Raw genomic sequence first — 24,495 nt, forward strand, 5'->3', positions numbered from 1 at the left:
ACAAAAAAGTGTTAATAAAGACATATTTTGTTAGAAAACATTTCTTTCTTAAATAATTGCTGATCTTTTTTAACTTTATTCATCAAATAATCCTGAAACAAGTATCACAGGTTCCAAAACAATATTCAGCAGCACAACTGTTTCAAGCATTGATAATAAATTAGCATATTAGAATGATTTCTGAAGGATCATGTGACATTGAAGACTGGCGTAATGATGCTAAAAATTCTGATTTGCATCACAGAAATAATAGAAAACTATTATGTTAAATGGCAATAATATTTTACAATATTATAGTTTTTTTATATATATTTTAGGAATGAATATATATGAATGATGAACAGAAGAGACTTCTTTAAAACACATTAAAAACCTTACTGATCCCAAAATTTACCATGGAATCCATAATTTGATGATTTGCCATTACAAATTTAGAATTCAGATGGTAAAATGGCATTAAATAAAAAGAGAGAAAAAAATTGTAACACCAAAAGTATAGAATATATATATATATATATATATATATATATATATGTATGTATGTATGTATGTATGTATGTATATATATATATATGTATATATATATATATATATATATATGAATAATCAATTATTTATAGATTGTGTTCAATCCAAAAATATACAAATCAACAAATAAATAAATACCATATCATATATATATATATTAAACAATATCTATTGTTGTTGCGACTGATAACAAACTGATATTTATATATAAATATCATAAGATATATAAGATATATAAATAAACTGATATTTATTTTTTCAATTACAATAAATAACATATCACATGTCTCAGATTTAATAAGATGAATTTATTGGCCAAGGAAGCCTGTATTTTCAAAAGCAATCTCAAAGTAATCTGAAATATTCTTACAGTCTCATAATTTAACATAAAATAGTAGTCCTTAAACTTAATAGGTGTCAGAAAATCAACAGATGATACAATGTCACAATACATAAATTCTCAGATGGAATTCATGTCAATAAATAATATTTATTATTGGAAAGGAAACAATCAAATTAATTATTTTCACAAGAAAACAATGTGTTAAACCTGAGAAACATTGAGGAACATATTACATGGGAGACAATTACTGTATATTGTTGTTGTGTGTCTGAACACATGTGAGTGGGTAAAACATACGGTACCATATGTATCTGTTCCTGAGATCTCACTCAGGGAGCTTTTGATTGAGTCTGAACCTGAATTTGTTTCCCTCCCCTTCCACCTCTGATCTACTTTCTCAGTGTTTTTTATTGTGCTGCACTGTGGTGCATTTACAAAATACATTACCAGCAGCTGTTAGCCAGAGTTGCAAGAGAACATGACATTAAGCTCACAACATTAACTTCTCATTTTTGTTTCGTTGGTACTTAACTCCTGTGCATACATTCATTCTTCACACGGAGAGAAAGTAAGCAGCTCACATGAGGTTTTAGAAAACAAACACTATTAGGAGGTTTACTGACTGATGAATGTGCAACTTTCCTTCAATAATATACACTTCCAGTGGTTCACTTCCAGAACACACTGCATTAACATCAACTGTTAACAAGTCTACTGAAGCTCACATGGAGCAAACCTCTGACTCAAGTACAATTGCTTGGATGCAACTTAGGAAATGGTAGCATGAAAATGCCCTCAGATCCTCCAACCTCAGCATCCAACTCAGAATAGCTCTTTCTTGCACTTGTAAATTCTTCCTCCATGTGCATATAATGTTTTTTTAGTCCATAGTCTTATCACTCCATGCCAGGGATTTCCTCTTGGCAAGCTCCATCCAGGATGGTTGGGCATTGTCACGGACAGACTGCAGAGGAGATGATGAAGGTGATGATGATGGTGATTTATTCTCTCTGTCTGCTGACCTCGTGGGAACAGAAGAGACTGATGCTTCTAGAAATATTGACACCAAATATCAGCATATACTGTACTTCAAAGGTAGCTGTCGTGTAAAACTCTCACTTACGCATTGATAAACCTGAGTCGAATCCTGTGCCCGAGACCTTTGACATCGGTCTGAGAGGAACTGTAGACTGAGATGTGCTTCGGGAGTCTGCTGTAGAGTTCAGCTCACCTGTCTATTGAAACCAGTAAAAAGGAAATCTGAAACAATTCATAAAGCCAAAACGCCACAAACAGAACATACTGCATTGGATACTATGAGTAAAAAGTACACGTGTCCCCTCCATAAAGAGTCCTTTATTTTAATTTATAAATGTATAATTCATATTAATCATTAAAACTCAAACATCCATGCGGCTAAGCACAGTTTGAACTCTAGTGACACCATGTGGTTTTTTTTCTTCTTGTTTTTAGAAAAAAAAGTAAAAAATTATAGTTTTTTTTGCTCCTATGGCAATGATCAAAGTATTTAGATCTCTATGGATTATGAATTTCTTATTTTGTGATTTGCAGATGTTTGACTGTATTTTGATAATAACTGGCCTATCTAACTATACCGTCCAAAAGTTTGGGGTCATTAATTTTTTTGGGGGGCAGAAAAATAAACACTTTTATTAAGCAAGGATGCATTATATTACGTCCCCTTGGAATTATAAGGTTCTATCTGCAGTAGTTTTGAGATATTGAGAATCAAAGTTTTTGCATTCTATTCGACTGTGTAGATAGAACCTTATTGTTTTTTAAATTAAAATCCCATAATGTATACAACATAAAAAAAAAAATCTATCACATAATGTAAATAAATTGTCACAGAATAACAATATGGAAATAACTAAATTCTGACAAAAATGTCAGATAAAACCTTATAATTCCAAGGGGACGATTAATAAAAAGTGACAGTAAAAACATTTGTAATGTAACAAACGTATTCTATTTTAAATAATTGCTGTTCTTTTGAATTTTCCAATCATCAAAGAATCCTGAAAAAACATATTATGTGTACTGTAGTGTATATATTTATATAATATTACTGAGCAGTTTTTACCTGAAACAAGTTCAGTATTTTGAAATAACATTTATAATATATTTTACGAATCCAATTTTTCAGCTGGATAAAGTCTCTAACTAGTATTAAAATTTTGCCAGATCTTACAGCAAACCAACAATTCTGTATGCTAGCTACCAGCATCAGTGTTAGCATTTATTGTTTGTGTTGACTTTTCACCTACTGTACATCCAAATGACAAAAGTGGTATTAATAGAATTTAAAAGCATAACGGCATAACAAAAGAAAAAAATGTTAAATGTTATAATACCGATGTGGATGCATTTTTAATTCTGTCATGAGACCCCCACATGTATTTAAGCTGAAGTCGTTTTTCTTGACAAAAATGTGCTTCCAAACTAGTTTTTAAAAACATGTGAAATACCAAAACAGAATTTGTGTGCTAGAGTTGAAAAAAAGATTCTAGATACTTGTGAAAGTATTTCTGCTAAATCAGTAAACATTTTGATATGCAGTAAACATTTTTTTTGTAAAACATGAATGGCATCTTGACTAGAGTGAAGCAATCACACTCTTTTATTTGAGGCCTAAATAAGTGTCTTCTCTCTGGTTTATATATGACTAAATAAACTGAGTGGGTTTAAAGATTATAGGAAAAATAATACCTCGGTTGTCACAGTTGCTTGGTTCTCCCAGCGCTGTAAGAGCGAGTTTTTGTTTCCTGATTCTGCTGCCAACGCGGGTCTGCCATCTTCAGGCCCGGTCCCCTTCCCCTGAGACGCAGACAACCTGTCAGCTTTCCCTGAAAATACGGTTGGTGCTCTGCCCTCATTCTGAGGCTGATCCTTTGAGACAGTATTGGCAGACTGTTGGGACACAAGGTGGGACGTTAACTTTGGGCTTGACGACAGATGTGGGTAAACTGGGGGCGGTGTGGGATGCAGTATAGCCTCTGAGGGGGTCTGTGATGCTGCTCGCAGTGGTGATGATGGCTGGATGAGTGGTGTCTGCGGTGCCAATGCTTGTGATGGCTGTTTTGCAGTGTATACAGTGGTGGTTTGTGCAGTCGATGTGCATGTAACTGTAGAGTGGGTTGGTTTTGTTGTCGAATTACAAATTTGAGTCTTGGACAGAAACTGGACTTCTCTGGCACTGTCTTTTTGAGACTGACTAGTGGTTGTCTGAGTTGAATTTGCTGAAGGCTGGCTTGTTGTTATTGTTTTGGTCTGAGTTTGTATCATAGTGGTAGATTGTGTGGATCTTCCAGAATACTGTGCAGATGGCAACGGTTTTGTTTCTGGAGGTCTCGAAAGAGGTTGTGTAGTTGTCGGCTGGCTTGAAATGTTCTGTGTGATTCTTGGATTGGCTTGTGAAGTGGATGTTTGGGTTTGTGGTTGTGTTGTGGTCAAGGTTGTTGATCGTGATTGCCAGCTAGGAAACTCAGGCAGCCTACTGGTAAAGAGCTGTTGGAGACTTCTGGTCTTCTCTCTGGCCATCTCCATCCAAGACACCTCTGAAGCTGTAGATGTTGGTGCGTTCTCCTGAGAGGACACCGCTGTAGTCTCTTCTGGGGATAATTTTGCATCTTCTTTACCTGGTGAATGTACAATCTCAGTGGATTTGCTGGCTGATGGTGAAGGCTGAGCAGGTTCTGAAAATGCAGAAGAAAGTTTATTTATCAAAATACCATTCATCTTTTTTCACCCAAAATCACAAATTTGCACAGAAAGGGGTGATCTAAACAACATGGGTAAAATGGGTAAATGCAAAATCAGGCATGACTTAAATAAGTAGTGGTGAATAGGTGTGCTCTTGTTTACTTGCTACTAAAAGTGCGGCCATGTATATTATTGCCCTGCAAAATTTCATAGGCATGTTTGTAGCATCTGCATAGGATCATTGATGATTTTTATGGGCTTCATGTCTCAGAGATCATTTTAGCCTTTTGACATCTACATAGAAATTACAGACCTGGCCCCACAGTTTACTGTATTTTTCTATGGGTGGTAAATTTGCAAGGGTCTCCCCAAACCATCCAGAAGATGCTAAACAGAACAGTACTCTGGTTTCCAGATCTGACTTCAAACTCATTCCAACGAGAGGATGATCACACTCAGCACTGTGCACCAAATGCCTCTGTGGCCCAGTGAATTACCACCACACTTACAATACACATAACACACACTGCTCCCCGGGCGCCGCAGCATAAATGTTGTCTTGAGAATGGGTGCCACACTTTAGAGAAATACCAACACACCAGGTCACATTTGAAATTATTCTCTCTATTTATTTGTTTATTTATTTTTCATTTCTACATGAATAAGAGCACAAAGCTTCAGACAAAACCACATTAACATTTTCATAAAGTAGTATAATAGAGCTTAAAGCAACAGCAAAAGGGAATTTCTTAAGACGTTTTTATAATAATGTCAGGAAAATAAACTTAAGCAGCTTCAGTTCAGTTTCTGTATGTGTACAGTATGAATGTGGGTAGTATGAATGGAATTCGGACGTATTACATCCGCCATGTTGACATTGTCACGTGACATACGTCGTCACAACATCGCATACATTTAAAGAGCCCAATCTACTGAGTGAACATCGGTGATGTTTTTCGTTATTCTTACCGCTTTCGTCTGCGTTTTTACGTCGTTTGAATTAACAATTCAAAGCAGGCGTCGGTCAGCTGTTCACAGATCATTCCTTCGTTGACAGCTTGTAAATCCTTTACTAAATATAAATTTAGCTTTTAATTTTCTACCTCAGAATAACAGCAGCTACATCTGTGAACAGAATGACAGCCTGATTTTATGCAAGGATATAAAGTAATTTATTGTAATAAATGAATACAAAAAAAAATTAGACAGAAGAAACAAAAGGAACATAAATCAATTAATAAAACTTGAATGAATGCTTAGAGAGTTATTGTACAGCTTTCTGCATTTGACTTATTTCAGTCTTGATTTTCCCCCTGCATCGTGAAAGGCCTGATGATCTACCTGACTGAAGATACAGACTCTTTCTTCAAGGAGTATGTGGTAAGGGATTTTTTATTTATTTATATAACAATTCTGTTAATACTTTTATGTTTTATAATATATGATTGATTATTACTAAATGCTAAATTTTCATTTCATAATAAAACAATATGTATTAGTGGAATAATAAGATTTTGTTTCATTATGTTCACTGCTGTGTGTGTGCACTTTGGATGGGTTAAAAAAGCAGAGCACGAATTCCGAGTATGGGTCACCATACTTGGCTGTGTGTCACATCACTTTCATCACTATTGAAAAGCTTATTATTGATATTCTATGAATGTTGTGTTTGCCAAATCAAACAGTCCAAGAAGTTAAGGAAGATGTTGAGTTTCAGACTGAAAAGTAGCAATGCAATTTGCTGATTACTTTTAAAATATAAAGGGTCAAATTCACTTAACCAAAGTGTTTTGTGTTTTGTCCAGGCCACTGAGGATGCAGAAAATTAAATCCCAAACACAGTCATGGGGATTTACAAAATCCAAAAAGGAGATTGTACTACAGAAGACATCGGAGTTGTGATCGAGGGCATTAAGGTTTTGAGCAACCTAGACTGCGTGATCCTGGGATTCATCAATGGGTCTCATTTATGCTCTTGATCTTAGTTTTCCTGAAAACCTCTAGTATCCCAAAAAAACTTTTCCACTGCATTTCATTGCTGTCATTAAAGGACCTGCTGAGATCATTTCAGTAATCGTCTTGTTAACTCAGGTGAGAATGTTGACGAGCACAAGGCTGGAGATCATTATGTCAGGCTGATTGGGTTAGAATGGCAGACTTGACATGTTAAAAGGAGGGTGATGCTTGAAATCATTGTTCTTCCATTGTTAACCATGGTGACCTGCAAAGAAACGCGTGCAGCCATCATTGTGTTGCATAAAAATGGCTTCACAGTCAAGGATATTGTGGCTACTAAGATTGTACATAAATCAACAATTTATAGGATCATCAAGAACTTCAAGGAAAGAGGTTCAATTCTTGTAAAGAAGGCTTCAGGGCGTCCAAGAAAGTCCAGCAAGTGCCAGGATCGTCTCCTAAAGAGGATTCAGTTGCGGGATCGGAGTGCCACCAGTGCAGAGCTTGCTCAGGAATGGCAGCAGGAAGGTGTGAGCGCATCTGCACGCACAGTGAGGACAAGACTTTTGGAAGATGGCCTGGTGTCAAGAAGGGCTGCAAAGAAGCCACTTCTCTCCAAAAAAAACATCAGGGACAGATTGATCTTTTGCAGAAAGTATAGTGAATGGACTGCTGAGGACTGGGGCAAAGTCATATTCTCAGATGAAGCCCCTTTCCGATTGTTTGGGGCATCTGGAAAAAGGCTTGTCCGGAGAAGAAAAGGTGAGCGCTACCATCAGTCCTGTGTCATGCCAACAGTAAAGCATCCTGACACCATTCATGTGTGGGGTTGCTTCTCATCCAAGGGAGTGGGCTCACTCACGATTCTGCCCAAAAACACAGCCATGAATAAAGAATGGTACCAAAACACCCTCCAACAGCAACTTCTTCCAACAATCCAACAACAGTTTGGTGAAGAACAATGCATTTTCCAGCACGATGGAGCACCGTGCCATAAGGCAAAAGTGATAACTAAGTGGCTCGGGGACCAGAATGTTGAAATTTTGGGTCCATGGCCTGGAAACTCCCCAGATCTTAATCCCATTGAGAACTTGTGGTCAATCCTCAAGAGGCGGGTGGACAAACAAAAACCCACTAATTCTGACAAACTCCAAGAAGTGATTATGAAAGAATGGGTTGCTATCAGTCAGGATTTGGCCCAGAAGTTGATTGAGAGCATGCCCAGTCGAATTAAAGAGGTCCTGAAAAAGAAGGGCCAACACTGCAAATACTGACTCTTTGCATAAATGTCATGTAATTGTCGATAAAAGCCTTTGAAACGTATGAAGTGCTTGTAATTATATTTCAGTACATCACAGAAACAACTGAAACAAAGATCTAAAAGCAGTTTAGCAGCAAACTTTTTGAAAACTAATATTTATGTAATTCTCAAAACTTTTGGCCACGACTGTACACCTTCGAGTTTATCCAGAAAACCTAATGAACTTTGATGGACTTGAATGCAAAGATCCTGCAACTCAAAATCAAGCTGTTTGCATGACATGTGCAATAATGTGAATTATTTGAAAATACATGCACACGCACAAAAAAGTACATTTCCTTTTTATACATTCTTACATGCTTTTTCTTACACACTTTTTGTGTATTTCTAGTTAGTCATTTATGTCTTTTTAGGGATAGTTCACCCAAAAATGAAAATTGTCATCATTTACAGATCCTGGGGTTGTTCCAAACCTGTATAAATGTCTTTATTCTGTTGAACACAAAGGAAGATGTGTTAAAGAATATGGGAAACTGAACTGTTCTGGGCCACCATTGATTTGTTGTTTTTTTCTTCATACTATGGAAGTCAGTGGTGGCCCAGAACTGTTCAGTTTCCCATATTCTTTAACATAATCTTCCTTTGTGTTCAACAGAATAAAGACATTTGTACATGTTTGGAACAACCTGAGGATGAGTAAATGATGACAAAATTTTCATTTATCCCTTTTAAAGTTCATCCAGATATTAAAATTGTCATTAATAATTCACCCTCGTGTCGTTTCAAACCCGTAAGACCTCCGTTTGGAACACAGTTTAAGATATTTTCGATTTAGTTCGAGAGCTCTCAGTCCCTCCATTGAAACTGTTTGTACGGTATACTGTCCATGTCCAGAAAGGTAAGAAAAACATCATCAAAGTAGTCCATGTGACATCAGAGGGTCAGTTAAAATTTTTTTGAAGCATCGAAAATACATTTTGGTCCAAAAATAGCAAAAACTACGACTTTTTTATTCAGCATTGTCTTCTCTTCCGGGACTGTTGTGAGCGTGTAGTATGTATTTCCGATGCTTCAACAAATTCTAACTGACCCTCTGATGTCACATGGACTACTTTGATGATGTTTTTCTTACCTTTCTGGACATGGACAGTATACCATACCAGGGACGTGCACAGACATTTTGAGGGGCAGGGGCTCAAGTGAAATAAAGGGCACTTCTCATAATTAGTTTTTTTTTTTTTTTTTTTACAAAAAAGTGTATATATATATATATATTAACGCAACTCTGACTTCTTTTAAAAAAAAATATTTAAAACCATTCCACAATGTGCATGTTTTGAAAACATTTTCTATGATACTAGTTTCAAGTATATATGAAGAGTTCAGATGCAAAAGCCTCTAAGTGCCATCTGAAATTTTCTTATGAGCTTTTTTTTTTCAAGCTCGTATTTAAGTTCAGTAATTTAACTTAAATGACAATTAATAGGTAATTTTCATTGCCAGTAATGTGAAATAAGTGAACATAAACAAACATACAAGCTTGATAAAAATGATCATTATTGAAGGAAATTTCAGATGGCACTTAGAGGATTTTTCATCTGAACTCTTCATATTTAGAATAACCTAAATAACTGCATCAAACAGAGGGGGGTGTTTTACTAATAATTTGTTTATTTTTGCACAAGGCACTACATCGTTTTAATTATTTTGGTGTTATCAGAATTCAATAAAAGCCAATGTCATGTATGTATTTGTGGTGGTATGGAATACTATTTTATAAAGGTTTCGAGGAAATAAAAAAAGTTAAATTACTTAAATAGTTAATTTATAAATATTGTTATTTTTAAAGTTTAATGTTAACTTATTTCTACTCAATTTTATTTATTAATGTACCAGATGCAGTTACTCAGATTTACTACATTTTTTAGAGTGTATCCTCCATCTGTTTGCATCTGTAGATTTCTTCTAAATTCACCAATTTAGATTTCTAAATTTCAGGGGGAAAGACTCTTGATGTAAGTCAATAACTGGGGACGTTCTGTATGCAAATTAGGCGTCAACTAGTTAAAATGCGCACATTTGCATCTAATTGACAGGGAAATGCAGGTAAATAGGATAAACAAAATAACTATAAAATAACCTGGTGGTGATATATTCTTATTTTATTAACTTATTTTATTACATGGCTTGGTTGAATTCCAATGTAGAATGCGGTCTGTTATAACCAACAGACCGCTGTGTGGAGTATAACAGACCGTTGCCATGAAAAACAGAGCGTTGCTATGGACTCACAGGATTCTAACCGTAGAGACGGAGCGGACTATTTTCTTTAGCGGAAGCAATACAATCGGGTTTAACAATCGGGGGAGAGGGAGAGGGAGCGCTTCAGAACTCCTGACCTGATATTTAGATAATATATTTCAATAAATATATTTGTTTGACAGGGAAGCTGTGTGCAAACAGAAATATATATTATTTTTCAAAAATAAAAAAAAAGCATCCCAGAAAAAAGGGCACTTTCTCTCCAGGAATAAAAAGGGCAGGTGCTCAAGCCCCCTTTTATGTCTATGTGTGCACGTGCCTGTACCATACACACAGTTTCAAGGGGGGGACAGAAAGCCCCCGGACTAAATCTAAAATATCTTAAACAGTGTTCCAAAGATGAACGGAGGTCTTACGGGTTTGGAACAACATGAGGGTGTTTTTGAATTTAGAATTCCATAAACTGTTCATGTGCTACAAAGGCTGGAGAAAAAAAAAGGCTTTAAAATGTGTACTTGCATTTTTCTAAGTACTTCTCACATTAACACATCTAAATAAAAATCTCAATCAAGATTTGTCTCTTGTCTTTATGGGGTGCAAAAGAAGGATTTCCTAATTGATTTTTCAATGAAATGTTTTAAGTTTAAGAAGCATAAAAATAATTTTATAAATGTATCAATTTCATCTTAAATATTTGGTCAAAATTGAGTTGGACAAACTCACTTAAGTTGGTCAAAATTGAGTTGGACCAGCTTGATTACATTTCATTACATGAATTAGTTTTTTATGAGTTGGGTCTACACATATTTATTGGATGGAAATCCTGCCCTCAATTAAATTGAGTTTGTCCAATGAGTTATTTTTTTGAGTGTAGTCGTATCTTTCTTGGTATCAAATTATCTGCTCTTTATTTCCTAAACAATGGTGTACACTATGTGATTATGAAATGCATCATTCTATTTTTAATATACTTTGGGCAAAACTGCAGAAGTTCTCCAGATCAGCAATAAACATGCAAATGGGCTGCAAATGGAGACAAAGAAAATTTTCACCCAGTCAAAATTCATATCTTGTATTGGCCATTCCACCAAAGATGGGTGTGACTTAGGGATCATTAAAAGATTCCTACCCAAACTCTCTGCATAGAGTCCTCATACAGTCTATGGTTGCAACAAACACCTTCTGACCTTTTTGGCACTTTATTCCCAAACTAACTTTGCTTGAATTACCCACAGCAACTCCTCCCGGAAGACCTACAAAGAACAACCCCAGCATGCTATGTTGAACTCAGCCTTACCTGATTTTTCAGACTCTCATTACTCAAGAAAACCAATGCAAGTAAACTTTTTTAGTAACTGTTAGATGCACTATAGTTTTAACCCTTTTATTAAACGTGATTTTGATTCCTTGCTGGCTCTTAGGGTTGGGAACGTGTAAATCTTGCCGTTCTGTCTCTCTCTCTTTCTCTCTCACTCACTTTTTCCTTTTTAGTTTAGCTGTGTTACACCTAGTCCCATTTATTAAACTTATTCATATACACTCTCGATTGTCTCGGTGTTCGCTGCTCACAAATCAAGGTCACTTAAACATTTGATTTTGTTACATGCTCTTGTGCTGTTTAGTATTAACAGTGAGACAGCTATCCTTGTTGGCCAGGAGAATAATCTTACTTTGAATTGATAAAAGATTGTAGTACTATCAGTTCGATGGAAGAACCGATCAGTCGATTGTAAAATAAATTCTGCTACAGTTAATCATAAAGCTATATAAATATTAATAATTAATTATAAAAAGTAATTATTAATATTTCCACCTTTGAGCTAATTTGCTACACGTTCAAGAGTTTCACGTGAGGGGCAACAATGTACCCCATTGAGATTTCAAGTGAATTCACATGCTTACTGTATAGAAAGCTGAATAGAAAATACTGAATAGAAATCAGCTTGGTTTGAAAGAAACTTCTGTGTGAACTGTGTTTCATGCATCGCTATACATTTGATACTTTTTTGGCCCACAAAATTTTGCTAATGTTCATGCATCTTGTAAGCTGTTGTAGCACCATTTTTTGTTCAGTATTGTTAATTGTTGTAGTACAATTTTTGGATTGTAACAGAGCATTAAGGAACCAGAATACCTACAATCTTTATGATTCTATAATAATCACATATCATTACTTACTGTAATGCTCTGCTGATAGCTACTCTTTTTAAATTATACTAAAATCAATTAATCATTAAATAAAGGTGATAAAGACTTTATTGGTTTATTGATTTAGTAAAGTCCATTGTCTGTTCAACAAGACATGGTATAATTTCAACACAGATCTATGAGCCCAATCTACCCTTTGTCTACTCAGCTAAGTAACCGCTACCAGTGTAATCACAGACAGGCACAAAGCAGCTTTCTAAAAGGGTTGACTCAGACAAGCACACTGAACTTTTCCTGTTATGACCTGGATAATCATCTTCAAAGGATATGTAGCTGTGCACATTCATCATAATTGCAACTTAATAGCCAGAGGCTTAATCTTCATGCACCTTGGGAAACCACAAAAAGAAACTCACCAGCCTGTCTGAGGACGCCAGCTCTCTCTTTGTCCCTACAGAAACTCTTAGGTGGCGAACCAAAGGAATGAACCAAAGTTGAGGATGCATCAGTTTGTAGAGGAGAGTCTTTGAGTTTAGCATGGACTCTTGTAGACCCCATGCCAATGCACTGGTCTTCAGGTTCCACAAAGATGGTTGAATCAGACTGAGAGGCCGAAGGTGAAATCGGTGCACTGACTTCAACATTGTGAAATTTTACTTTGTCTTCTGATTGTGCTTTGTCCAAGCGAAATTTTAGTGAAAGAGAGGTAGATCGAAGTTTAACTCCAAATGCATTTGTAGCCTCTCTGTCTTTCCCCATAGTCACGTCTTTCATGACATCCTCACGTGCCTCTTCTGCCACCTCCACCTCCAGTACTCCTTCTTCTGTAACCTCTACCCCAGTTTCCTGCTTCTCGTTGTCCTGACTCTCCTCCACATCCAAGGCCCGAGGGCGACTCTTTGCTAGATCTGTGAACTTTGTTGGCATCACTGGAGAAGTGTCCATTTTGTCTTCCTTCTTTGAAGCTGGTGGTATGTTAGGGCATGTTTCTTTTACTGTTTTCACAACTTGTGAACTTACTTGCCTCTCTATCTTGAAATTTAAAGGAGGTTTGACAGGACATGGAGGTTTATTTTTAAATCCAGCTTGTCCAACTACTCCAGTGAAACTTGCGGTCCTTGGCCGCTCTTGATTCTTGTCTGAGGAGACATTAAAGTGGAACGATCCAGTTCTCTGGTGCTTTATGGATTCTGTTTGAGTGTGATTTCTAAGACAAACAGCCAATGCTGTGCTAACTGGCTGAAGAGTCCCGGACTGTTTTTTTTGTTTTTCATCTGTGGAAGGTATATTTCTCCTCAAAGATGATGGTCTCAGATTTATTCCACAAATTACATTGGTTGAAGCATGAGCAGAGGCTGGGTGATTTTCATTATTTACTGTATTCTGAACACTGCATTTGTCCATCTTGGTTTCTATTGGCACAGCAACAGACTTCTCATCTTTCACAGTACTCAATTCTGGTGTGGTAGTTACACTTGGTCTTACAGTTGGGCTTACAGTTGACACAATGGTACTTTGGCTATTCTTGAGTAGTTTGGAGCTACTGAGCATCTCACTCACTTCTCCTTTTCCCTTTTTGTCAATTGGCACCACTGGGATTAGCAGTTTGGCAAAAGGTGACACAGCTGGAGTCGTATCTCGTAGGCTATGGCTTGGAGGCGATTTGGACAGGAGGTTTCTCTCAAGCTCAGGTTCAGCAGAAAGTTTTCTACTGTCTCCAGCAGTATGCAGAGACATTAAAGGTGACACTGGAACTGGACTATTGATTTGTGAAGTCGTTAGCCTCTCCCCCCGTAAGACCTGTGAAGAATACGAGCGAGCACGGGGTATCTCTTTAACGAGAGTCTCATCCGCCGTAGCGTTCAATGATTGATCCAGATTGTTCAGACTCTCAGATCGGGCTCTGCTTCCAGCCTACAAAGGAAGTGCAATGTTCAAAATAGAAAATCTATTAATTACGAACTGTTATTAGAGCATGACTCTTTAGAGTGATTCAGGAATAAGTCCAAAAACCCGGAAATTCTGGTTCTCAAGTCAATGTTTTTCTTGGCTAAATGCCTGAAATAAGGTCTATGATTGACACAAGTTCATATTTTCACATTTTATTTTACAACATTAAAATACGTCAGTAACACCCCACTCATGATTTTTTTAAGAATTTATGTGTCTTGAAAAATAAAGCTGGTAACAAGTGGCTAAATGGGACTACAGAGTTTGGTGAGAACATTAAACATCAATCCAAGCAGGTAAACTTATCTACTACCAAATCCACTTTTACAGCATCATTGTGTTTACTTTTCTAACTATTCTAATATAAGCTTTCCAACTTCAAGATTATATTAAAGACTGAATCAAGAACAAAAGGTTTAAGAATCATAAACCCCTGTTGGTCACAGAGCTTACTTTCTACAATAATTAAGAACCAATGGAAAAAAAAATCGGATTGGCTTTTTTGTAGAGGGAACCAATGAATACCAAAGGTTTACCAATAGGTTTAAAAGGGTCCATTAAAAAGGCTCACCGAAGTGGTTGCCCTCCTGTTCTTGGCACTGGCTCTTTGGTTCTTAGGCTTGAGGGACATACGGTGACGGGCAGCTGAGTTGTTCAGAAGGGAAGTGAACTGTGGGGGAGTGCTAAAATCCACTGAGCCAGAGGCCTGGAAGGAAATGGGAACACACATTTAAAAGGGACATCAGACAATATTTTAGATCAAATAAAGCATTCAAATTTAAGACTTGAATCAGATGTATAAATGACAGGTATAATGTCAACAAATCAGTAAAATTACATCAAGCTACCTGCTCTTCCTCCTCACTTCCTGTTTCAGCTAAGCTCAAGGTGCTATGGTTCTTTGGAGGGACAGAAAACGGAAAACACAATAACAATGAGGTTTACATCAGATGTTTGATTAATGATAGTCTGAAAGGCCAAAGCTATGCAGAAAACATGCATTTATAACCAATACATATATTGATGTGTATATACCCTAACATTCACTATGTCACAACAAAGATACCAGAATGCTGCTGTATTATAGTTGAAGCACCTTGTTCGATATGCTCTTATATAGTCCTTCACCGTGGGATACTTCAGAGGGGTTACAAGAAAGGCCGTCATCTCCTGAACTTCCACCTAAGACTTCACGCCGTTTAAAGGGCAACAGAAGGGAGGGAGAACCCAAATGCAGCTTCTGCTGCTGGAGTTTCATCTGATCAACCGAACACTGATGAGTGTTTATAAAGTAGTATATTTTAGCTATAATAAGTGTGTTTAGTGTTTTATGTGTGTGGTTTGTCATACTCACCTGCAGAGCTCGAATTCTGCCATGAATGATCTCTTGAGACAGAATTCTCAGTGGTTCAGGGTCTGAATGACTGTGCTCTGCCTGAAAAATGCTGTCATGTGAAAATGCCCGGGACCACAGCATGCCTTTGGAACAGCTTTGAAAAAAAGATTTAAAATGCAGAGAAGGGCATTTACTTAAAAGAAAAAGAGAGCATTTGTTCATTTATTGAAATTGTATACTGTTTCAATTTATATTAAATGCGATTAAATGAATACAAGAGTGTTTTTTTACCCACTTATTTAGAACTTAAGTACATTTTATCTTTACACATTTGTAATGGTGACATGCAATTTAGTAAATTTCAAATATATTAAATTTGAATGTAATATTTGTAAGATTTGAAGTACACCATTCAATGCAATGAAGCACATTACTCTTTCAAAAGGGCTTCATGATTTTTTACTTTAAAATCAAAATATGTCAATTTTTAATTTGTCCATGTCGATAACATTTGAGTTTAGCTTTTCTTAACTCAAACCATGTTGACAATGTGAAAACTTACTCTGAGTCTTCCACACTCCATGTGATGTCACTTTCAGACCGACTTAGCTTCATACCACCATTATCCTCTTTTCTCATCTTTCCAAACACAAGTGACTTAAAAGACTTTAACCTAGACTTCTTCCTTCCTAAACATCAAACATTTCATACCTTTAGATTATGTATTTCATATATTATAATTAACTGACAGTGGATTAAAAGAGACAAATGTCTGGCACAATAAATTTTATTTGTATTTTTTTTTTTCTTTCTTTCTGATGACAGCATTGGGCCTTACTGAAAGATTTCCGACCTGTTAAGTAGTCACTGCTTTCTCCCTCTGGGTCTCCTGAAGCCTCCAGAACATTCATCTTCACCGGTACAGCTGTTAATGAAGACAGTTACACAGAAATCAGATGACATGGAACGAGGAGCAAAAAAGAAATACAGGTAGGGTTTGGACAAAGTCAGTGGAATGAACTGTTAATTGTTGTCTTTAAATTCACAATAGAGTAAGGTGGCTGTTCTACAGAGCAGCAGACAAGTAATTTATTGACACAAAAAAATATAAGAGGAATGTCATATCTCTGGTGTGCCAACGTGGATAAATTCTGTATCTGGTAACAAAAGACTTTTCTCAACCAAACAGAGACCAATGGTTTCATCCGCAGTCACATTTCCTATGTAATCAGACACTTGTATTTTCTTCCAGGGGTGCAACTGCACATTTGATGAAGGGTATGGAGGATCAGTGTTTGCATTTGTACATGGACCTTAAGTGAAATATGTGAAACCATGTCCTTATTTTGAACAATGTGCATCACACTTATCTCATTTCATTATGGGCATCCATATCCTTTATTATAATAACAAACCATTCTTATCATTGACCGTGCCTTCATAACGTAGATATACCACATAAAAAATACATGCAAAGTCCATCCAGCCCATGCCTTTTTTGACATTTACTGCTCTAATGTGTTTGCTTGGCCAAGTTACACAGAAGAATATCCAATATGCAAACTATCCAACAGTATGCAAACTATTGTTAAACTAAATAAAATATGTCTTCACATTTGAGTACTCAAGACTGCATTCTTATGTATTATTTTGGGGGAAAAACATTATGCAGACTATATGCAGTGCATATATATATGAAATGATGGATACTTTATCAGCATGTAACAGCTTGTCAACATGTGCCTTTTTCCTAAGTGTGAGCAGTCACTGCCATGTTAACAAAGCTGATGTCTACAGTAGCATCAGACAGAATATGAAGATTATCTTTTTTTGCTGGATGACACTGCACAGAAATCACTGTACGATTCACTCAGCACTAATCCTACAACTACAGATTAATCAGAAACTGCCAGCACAGCCCAACTGAAAAGGCCTGATATACTGCCATGACAAATACACACAGTGGCAGAAAAACAATGGACCAAAAACTAACCCTGTTTACTGTCACGCTAGGTACTTATAAATGAGTGCATGACGACGAATAATAAATCCACAAGGAACACAGAAGATTAGCATTGATTTCAAATAGAAATCTTTCGTAACATTATATTATTATATATATGTTTTGACAATGGCACTTTTGCTCAATTGAATGCATCTTTGCTGAATATAAATATTTTCTTTCAAAAGGTAAAATATTTCAACATTAATATTGATGATTACTGATTGAATATTCATTATATATAAATAATGAAATTGCTATGAATGCTGATGTACTGTAACTACCCTGGACAACACAAGTACTTCAAACAATAGAAATTTAAGGTAAATGACATTACTTACTTATTCAGTAAAAATCCTTCTCGTTCCTCTTTTCTGTGTGATTTAGCTTCTGTTCTTCCTTTTAAAAGATACACATGTCCTTACATCCAACCACGGCCGGGAGCTCTGTCTCAAACACAAACATGTAGAGAGATGGAGGAACTGGAGGACAGACCGGAGAAAGAGCAAAATGAGGAGAGGAACTGGTGAAAAAGAAAGCGAAGAAGAGGAAAAGGAAAAGGAAGAGCAGGCCCTGACAAAGAGTCGCGTTGATGGATTTGATGTTTGATTGTTTTCTTGCACACTTAAGCTCCTTACTAAACACTAAACAGCTTTAGGAGCACAGAGAGTGTGCTGCGGCTGGCCGGATGCAGAGCTGATGAAGGCATCCGTCTATATAACACACCACCCAGCACTCTATCGGCAAGAGCAAGTGTGTATGTGTTGATAGTAAGAGCATAAGGAAGCTATTTGATAAAAAATATAAAATGAACAGAACCATTCAGGTCAACTGTGGGTAGCCAGAGCATCACATCTGATTTATATTCCTGTTGTGTTGTAATTATTTGTTAAAGAGACTATGGAAAATATCACTGTTAAGACAACCGGACAAATGTCATTTGCGTAATATTTGCATTGACACGTCAGAACGTCAGAGTAGTTCAGTTTTGTATGCAAATCATGTAAATATCGTCATATTCCATTCAAAGGTCGCTTAACCTGGACGAAAAAAAAATGATCAGTTACATTACAATTCAAAAGTCTGAGGTCAGTATGATTATTGAAAGAAATTAATACTTTAATAATTTATTCAGCAAAGACACAATAAACGGTCCAAAAGTGACAGTAGAATATTTTTTTTTATTTTTTTTTATTTTACTATAATACTGTTTTACTGTGTTTCTGATCAAATAAATGCAGGCTTGGGTAACCTTTTTCAAAAACATTTTTCTTTCCAAAAAAAAAAAAAAAAAACGGCAGTATATATGTCACAAATGTTACAAATGGGGCAAAATATTAATTAGAATTTGCCATATTACCAAGTGACAGCTGAATTTGACATCAACAATAATATACGAAAAGCATTTTCTTCTGTCTTTTAAAATATTCTAAACAAGTCTATTTATCTTGCTGTTTTAACAACATTTGAGAAGTTACATTTTATTAATATTTGACCATATCAGGGAAGACTAATAAGTTAAGAGCCACTTGTTAAACCACTCCATCATCATCTGAATCAGACTTATGATCTACTTCTTTGTAACAAAAAAATAAATGAGCAGAGTGCGAATCTGTGTTAGGTGATATGTGGAGTTAAGCAGATGATGTGCTTCCAAACAACAGGAGCTTTCAACTCCTTCCTATGTGTTACTAAAAGTAACTGTGGAAGTAGGCTACAGCCTATTTGAAATGTTTAAAAGGTGAGATAAAGAAATGACAGACAAGGCTGTCAAAAGAAAGTACCGGGTCCATTGTAGACATACACCTATGCACGTCTCCTTCATTGACTTTTTAACCCTATGCTACTCTCTCATTAAACTACTACACATTATCTCTGAGCACAGAGCAGCTTTGCCCCAGATACAGACATAAATCTGTGTCAGGATCCAGAGTTTTCCACAAATCCCTCTCTTTTCCTCCTACTGGACAAAAGTCACTCCACATCTGTGTTACTGTCAGCCAGCCTACAATATGTGTCCAGCCTTCAAATAATCCTTCTGTCAATTTACATTTTAATATTCAGACATGCATATTGAAGGGAAGCAAAAATGTAAACTGAATTTTCCTGCTACTGCTACTACTTTCCATTTTACTACTGCAATAGTGACACTTTCCTTCGATTATTGCTGGACAAGAAAATATATTGACATTGTATGATGAATTGTTTCAGATATTTAAGGCCTGCTTGCATTCATGTCATAATCTGATTTGATTAATATACGTTTTAATTTCCTCTTAGTCAGCAAGGTGGTCTGTGGCAAAAATACACTTAATTTATTATACATTTAATTAGTTTTCATAGTTGAAACACATTGCACACAGCTTAGCGATTGTTTTTCAATATATCTGTACAAGTACAGTGTAACCACAATATATAATGGTTATGTTATTGTTATGGTAACTTGTTTCTTTGTTTTTGTCATGATAATTAATATGCAATAGGGTGTTAGTTGTTATAAGGGCCGTAGGTTTTCAGTGATACCAAACACATAAATACTTATTTCCTCTAGCAGTGGTTTCTTATGTTGGATTCAAACACCTAGATCTCTTAAATTAATAGAGTGTGTCTATTTTGTGTATTGTAGTATCATTGAGATATTGTTAGTTTTTATTAATATTTTGAAACATTCTGAATTATTTCATTTTTACTGCTGAACAATATTTTTTTAGGCTTATTTTTATTTTTTTATTTAAGGTTTTAGTAATTTTGTGTAAATTTGTCTTCTTATTTTTCTCAAATATGCCTGCAGTTTTATTTTATTTTTTATTAAACTTATTTCTGTTTTATGTTTAGTCATTTTAGTACATCGAACTAAATGAAAATGTTTCCTTGGCAGTATAAATAAAATACGGTTACTTTTTATATATTGTTATATATTTTCGGTTAGTTTATTTTCTTTCAAGTAACAAAGGTTTAGTTTTAGTTAAGTTTAGTGTTTAGTTAATGTTTTTGTATAGCTGTTGGGTAACAGGTAAACACAATAAAACCACACTGGTATACATTCAGTCAAGATTTAACTATTAAATGTAGGGAGATTTTAGAGATTTCTCTCTCTCTTATACGTTTTAGTTCAGGACAAATTGTAACGTGTTTTCAATTTAGTAGGCTAATTAAACTAGTACCAATGTGGCATCATTTTATGGAAATTAAACAACACTTATCCAAGAAAAAGTAAATTCAATTCTCAAAATAGCTTAAATTACAACGTAAATTATTCATAACAGTAAAACAAAATTGTATTACAATGGAATCATATTGAAATATCCAGAAAATAGTGTCACAATTCAAAAAACCTTAATATGACCGTGGATTCGTTTCATAAGATTGACCACCCTGACCCTCATCACTCCAGTCTGTCCCCTTCAGAGAGGAACAGTGATATTTAGAGACACCGCTCTGTATTTTTCATGAACCGATATGAGGAGCACATATCGAGATTAAGGGCGATTATACATTTAATCTCCTCCTGAAGGGAATTCGTGCGTGTATCATATTATGAAATGATTTCTAATATGACAGCCAGGCAAAAGCAGCAACTCAGACAAACATATCCAAGCAAACACACACGACAACAACACCGACTGCTTTTCATTTATTTAACATTACAGTTTTTAAAATCAACATCACCCCAACAACAGTCCTTCGCCTTTCACCAACAGCTAGCCTTTTATATTATGAATGTGCCAAATAAATATGTCAAATATATAAAAAGATATTCAAAAACGCATTATATGGGTTAACGTTACCGTTTAATCAGTAACGTTACGTCTAGTTGATCTAGAAAACACAACTAAAAATGACCGTAACCACTATAACAATATCTTAAATGAAATTAATACGACAACCGGACATCTTGACTGTCCTATAACTTAATATAAACATACTGTAGACCCGTATACTCACATTGTGAGGTAAATCATTGAGAAAGTGCAGGTGAGGCGCTCTCTGGGATTCACTTGCTCTTTAACTGAGTCCTATCAAACCATACGTGACGCTGAACACAAGGTGTAATATATAACGCACATCATTCGCCTTTGCAAGATGAGAGGAGCTTCACTCACTGACCACGTGATGGCGCTGCTGAAGCATAGAGTATATATTTTATTGATATAAGCATAGCCAGTAAAACACCCCTTTACAAAACGTTTTAATATTTTACAGACTACTACCTTATTTACAAATGCACTTCGGTTTTTATCTTTATTACAGAAGCAAACATATAAATACATATCTGTATCACCTTATTATAGCCTTTTAGTGCTCAAATAGTTTTAAAAAAGCTGAATAGAAGTAATGGTATAGAGAAGACCTCTTAATATTTCTTCAGAACATTTTAAAACAGACAACAAAATCAGTTCTTCTGCATTATTTAAAAGCTGTAAATGGGATCAAAAGGCACATTTCCAGTTGTCCGGGTTGGTATGTGAGGACTGCATTTGAAATTACGTCCCATAGATATGCCAGATTATGCCTTCTTCGTGTGTTTTGTATGAAAAATATCCACAGTAGTCTCATGACACTCTCTTAAATCGTAATCACAGTATCCGACAGAGAAGCGACCCTTGAAAAGAGAAAAAAGTGCATGCATGCATGAACAAACAGCAGGTTCTCTTTTGAACATTCCACAGGTGTAAACGCTTAATAAATATGATTGTACAAGCACGATTACGGTTTAATTTAGATGGTACCTTGGGTTTTTTGAAATAATCGAGTCCCCTGCCAATCTTAATAATCCAGCCATTATCAAACCTGAGAAAACAAAATTGTTGGATAGATTTTAGACATAGAACAATGTTGTAACATTAACGCCCAGTGTGTTTACTGTAATATACAGTAAATGAGAATGATCTGAGATGTACCTGATCTCCCGGTCATGAATAGTAGAGGAGTACTGGATGTCCAGACAGACGTTTTGACTCTGCAGAGACTGCTTTATTTCTGCCAGGGCACTGGTTTGCTGAGAGCTGTTCTGGAAAACCACAAGATTAAGGTCAACACTAATGGAAGCCTCAGATGAAAAAAAAGACAAATATTATACATAGTTTTCTGTGTGTTAGTCGATGCAAATCTAAAACGGTTTGTGGAAGTTGGAAAAATGTACCTCATCCTGCGAGGTCAGAAGGTGAATCGTCTTTACTTTACACTGGCATTTCAGCAGCATTTCACAGAAACGAAGGAAATTATACAACTGGTGAAAGAAAACAGTTGTAAGATGTCATTCTGAGATACATTACTGCGTTATACTGTGCATTCAGGAGCATCACTGCAGTCTCTACCTGATGGACATGCCGTACATAAGCATCTTCCACCCAGACTTCAGTCAGTCCGTCTCTAATGTAGGGTTTGAAGAGGGATTCATAGCTGAAACCAATGGAACTGTCTGCTATCTTTATCTGCTCGTGGTATTTACCCTCTGACAGATGAGACAACAATGAGAAATCTGAGCCAATGTGAAGAGCAAAAGTTGTTTAAACCAGGGGTTTTCGATTTTGTAGATACCATGGGCCCCCAAATATGATTATCCCCATGCCAGGAGCCCTAAAATGTATCAGGCAGCTACACATTATATGATAGTTATTTAATTTATTTTAATCACATTATATATATATATATAAGATATATATAAGATATATATATATATATATATATATATATATATATATATATATATATATATATATATATTTTTTTTTTAATGGCTGTTCTCCAAACTGTTCCATAGTCCTTTGTAGGTTCCTGGAGCACAGTTTGAAAACACCTTGTTTAAAGCACTTTTTGTTGTTGTTGTTGAACCGACTACCTTCTTTCAGTTTGTTCACATGGTCTTTGATCTGTTCTGCTCGGTCCATGTAGCCCTTGATCTTCTCTCTGTAGTGGCCCTTCTTTGAATCATCTTTCACAGCTAGAAAAACAGTGATCTTATTTATTAAGACTACCATCTCAATCCAACAGCAAAAGAAGACGTTTGCCATTTCCAGGCTGTTTTAATCATACCTTTCAGCACATGCATCAGGAGCTGGATCCCCTCCTGGTAGCACACCAGAGCCTCCTGAAAGCGCGAGTTGTGGTCCAGCTCCACGGCTCTCTTTAAGACAGAGATTGCGGAGCTCTCCATGCCTGGGAGGAAATCCTGAGCCATGGCGACCTTTTTTGACTGAAGCAGCACACTACAAACCGGCTGACCGTGATTCTCACATGTGCAGTGTTATTGCGTATTAACGGGACTTGTTAAAGCCCTTTCAAAAACGGGGGAAATAATAATTATGAGAAGCGCACCACAATTTAAGAAAATAAAACCTTGAAAACCTTCAAATGCGGAGGGCTTTCGTGATCCAAAGTTACACTGAATCAATGGAAGCACATATATTTGTTTAAAAGTAGTCCAGCAGTAGCGTGTCAATAGTCTTCGAAGGCGAACACAACTTTTTAAATCAAACGCTACTGTATGCTTTTACGCTTCCGGTAGGAACTAAAGAGTGAATGCATCGGTTTCTTTCGTTTCTGTTACATTGAAGGACCAACCCTCGTTTCCGCTGGTCAATAGAAGTCCATAAAATAAAAGCCATTGAAGTGGTTCTACCAATTACCTTATGAATTGTAACAGTGCATCATTCAATAATTTATCTACAAATAAATTATAATAAATAATATTGTAGATGATACTTTATCTACAGAAAAAATATTATTTATTTAAAATTACAAATTAAATGCATTAATTTGTTCATTTTTCACAATATGTTTTTGTTGTGGGCCTATTTAATTTAAACAACACTCATATCATGTTATCATTATTATAAGTTTATTTAAGCATGGCATATTTGCACACATTGCATATATTAACTTTGTTTATGTCAATGTTGCACAAAACAAATAGTCTCATAAAATGGTTGAATTATTCCTATAACAGTGTGTTTTGTGTGAAAAACATTCTTTGTAATTTCCAT

General features: G+C 35.9%; 2 protein-coding genes across 2 annotated transcripts; both read right to left on the reverse strand.

Moving 5' to 3' along the window:
- Window positions 1-816: 816 nt before the first annotated feature.
- Window positions 817-21,600, reverse strand: LOC132152575 (mucin-2-like). The gene is made up of 12 exons (XM_059561328.1): window positions 21,455-21,600; window positions 16,361-16,432; window positions 16,070-16,196; window positions 15,526-15,721; window positions 15,268-15,429; window positions 15,020-15,094; window positions 14,743-14,877; window positions 12,638-14,135; window positions 4,003-4,563; window positions 3,602-3,936; window positions 1,995-2,106; window positions 817-1,921 (listed from the first exon to the last, which is right to left on the reverse strand). Exons 2-12 carry the CDS (start codon window positions 16,416-16,418, stop codon window positions 1,752-1,754), a joined length of 3,429 nt encoding a protein of 1,142 aa, XP_059417311.1. The 5' UTR covers window positions 16,419-16,432; window positions 21,455-21,600; the 3' UTR covers window positions 817-1,751.
- Window positions 21,601-21,734: 134 nt separating this feature from the next.
- On the reverse strand, window positions 21,735-24,067 carry LOC132152758 (MIT domain-containing protein 1-like). Its single transcript, XM_059561626.1, has 7 exons — window positions 23,546-24,067; window positions 23,352-23,453; window positions 22,828-22,964; window positions 22,653-22,739; window positions 22,411-22,520; window positions 22,240-22,300; window positions 21,735-22,112 (listed from the first exon to the last, which is right to left on the reverse strand). The coding sequence occupies exons 1-7, from the start codon at window positions 23,688-23,690 to the stop codon at window positions 22,017-22,019; spliced, it is 738 nt and encodes a 245-aa protein (XP_059417609.1). The 5' UTR covers window positions 23,691-24,067; the 3' UTR covers window positions 21,735-22,016.
- Between the last annotated feature and the right edge of the window lie 428 nt (window positions 24,068-24,495).

Source organism: Carassius carassius, chromosome 11 (assembly GCF_963082965.1).
Source record: "Carassius carassius chromosome 11, fCarCar2.1, whole genome shotgun sequence".
In the NCBI taxonomy this organism is placed as follows: Eukaryota; Metazoa; Chordata; class Actinopteri; order Cypriniformes; family Cyprinidae; genus Carassius; species Carassius carassius.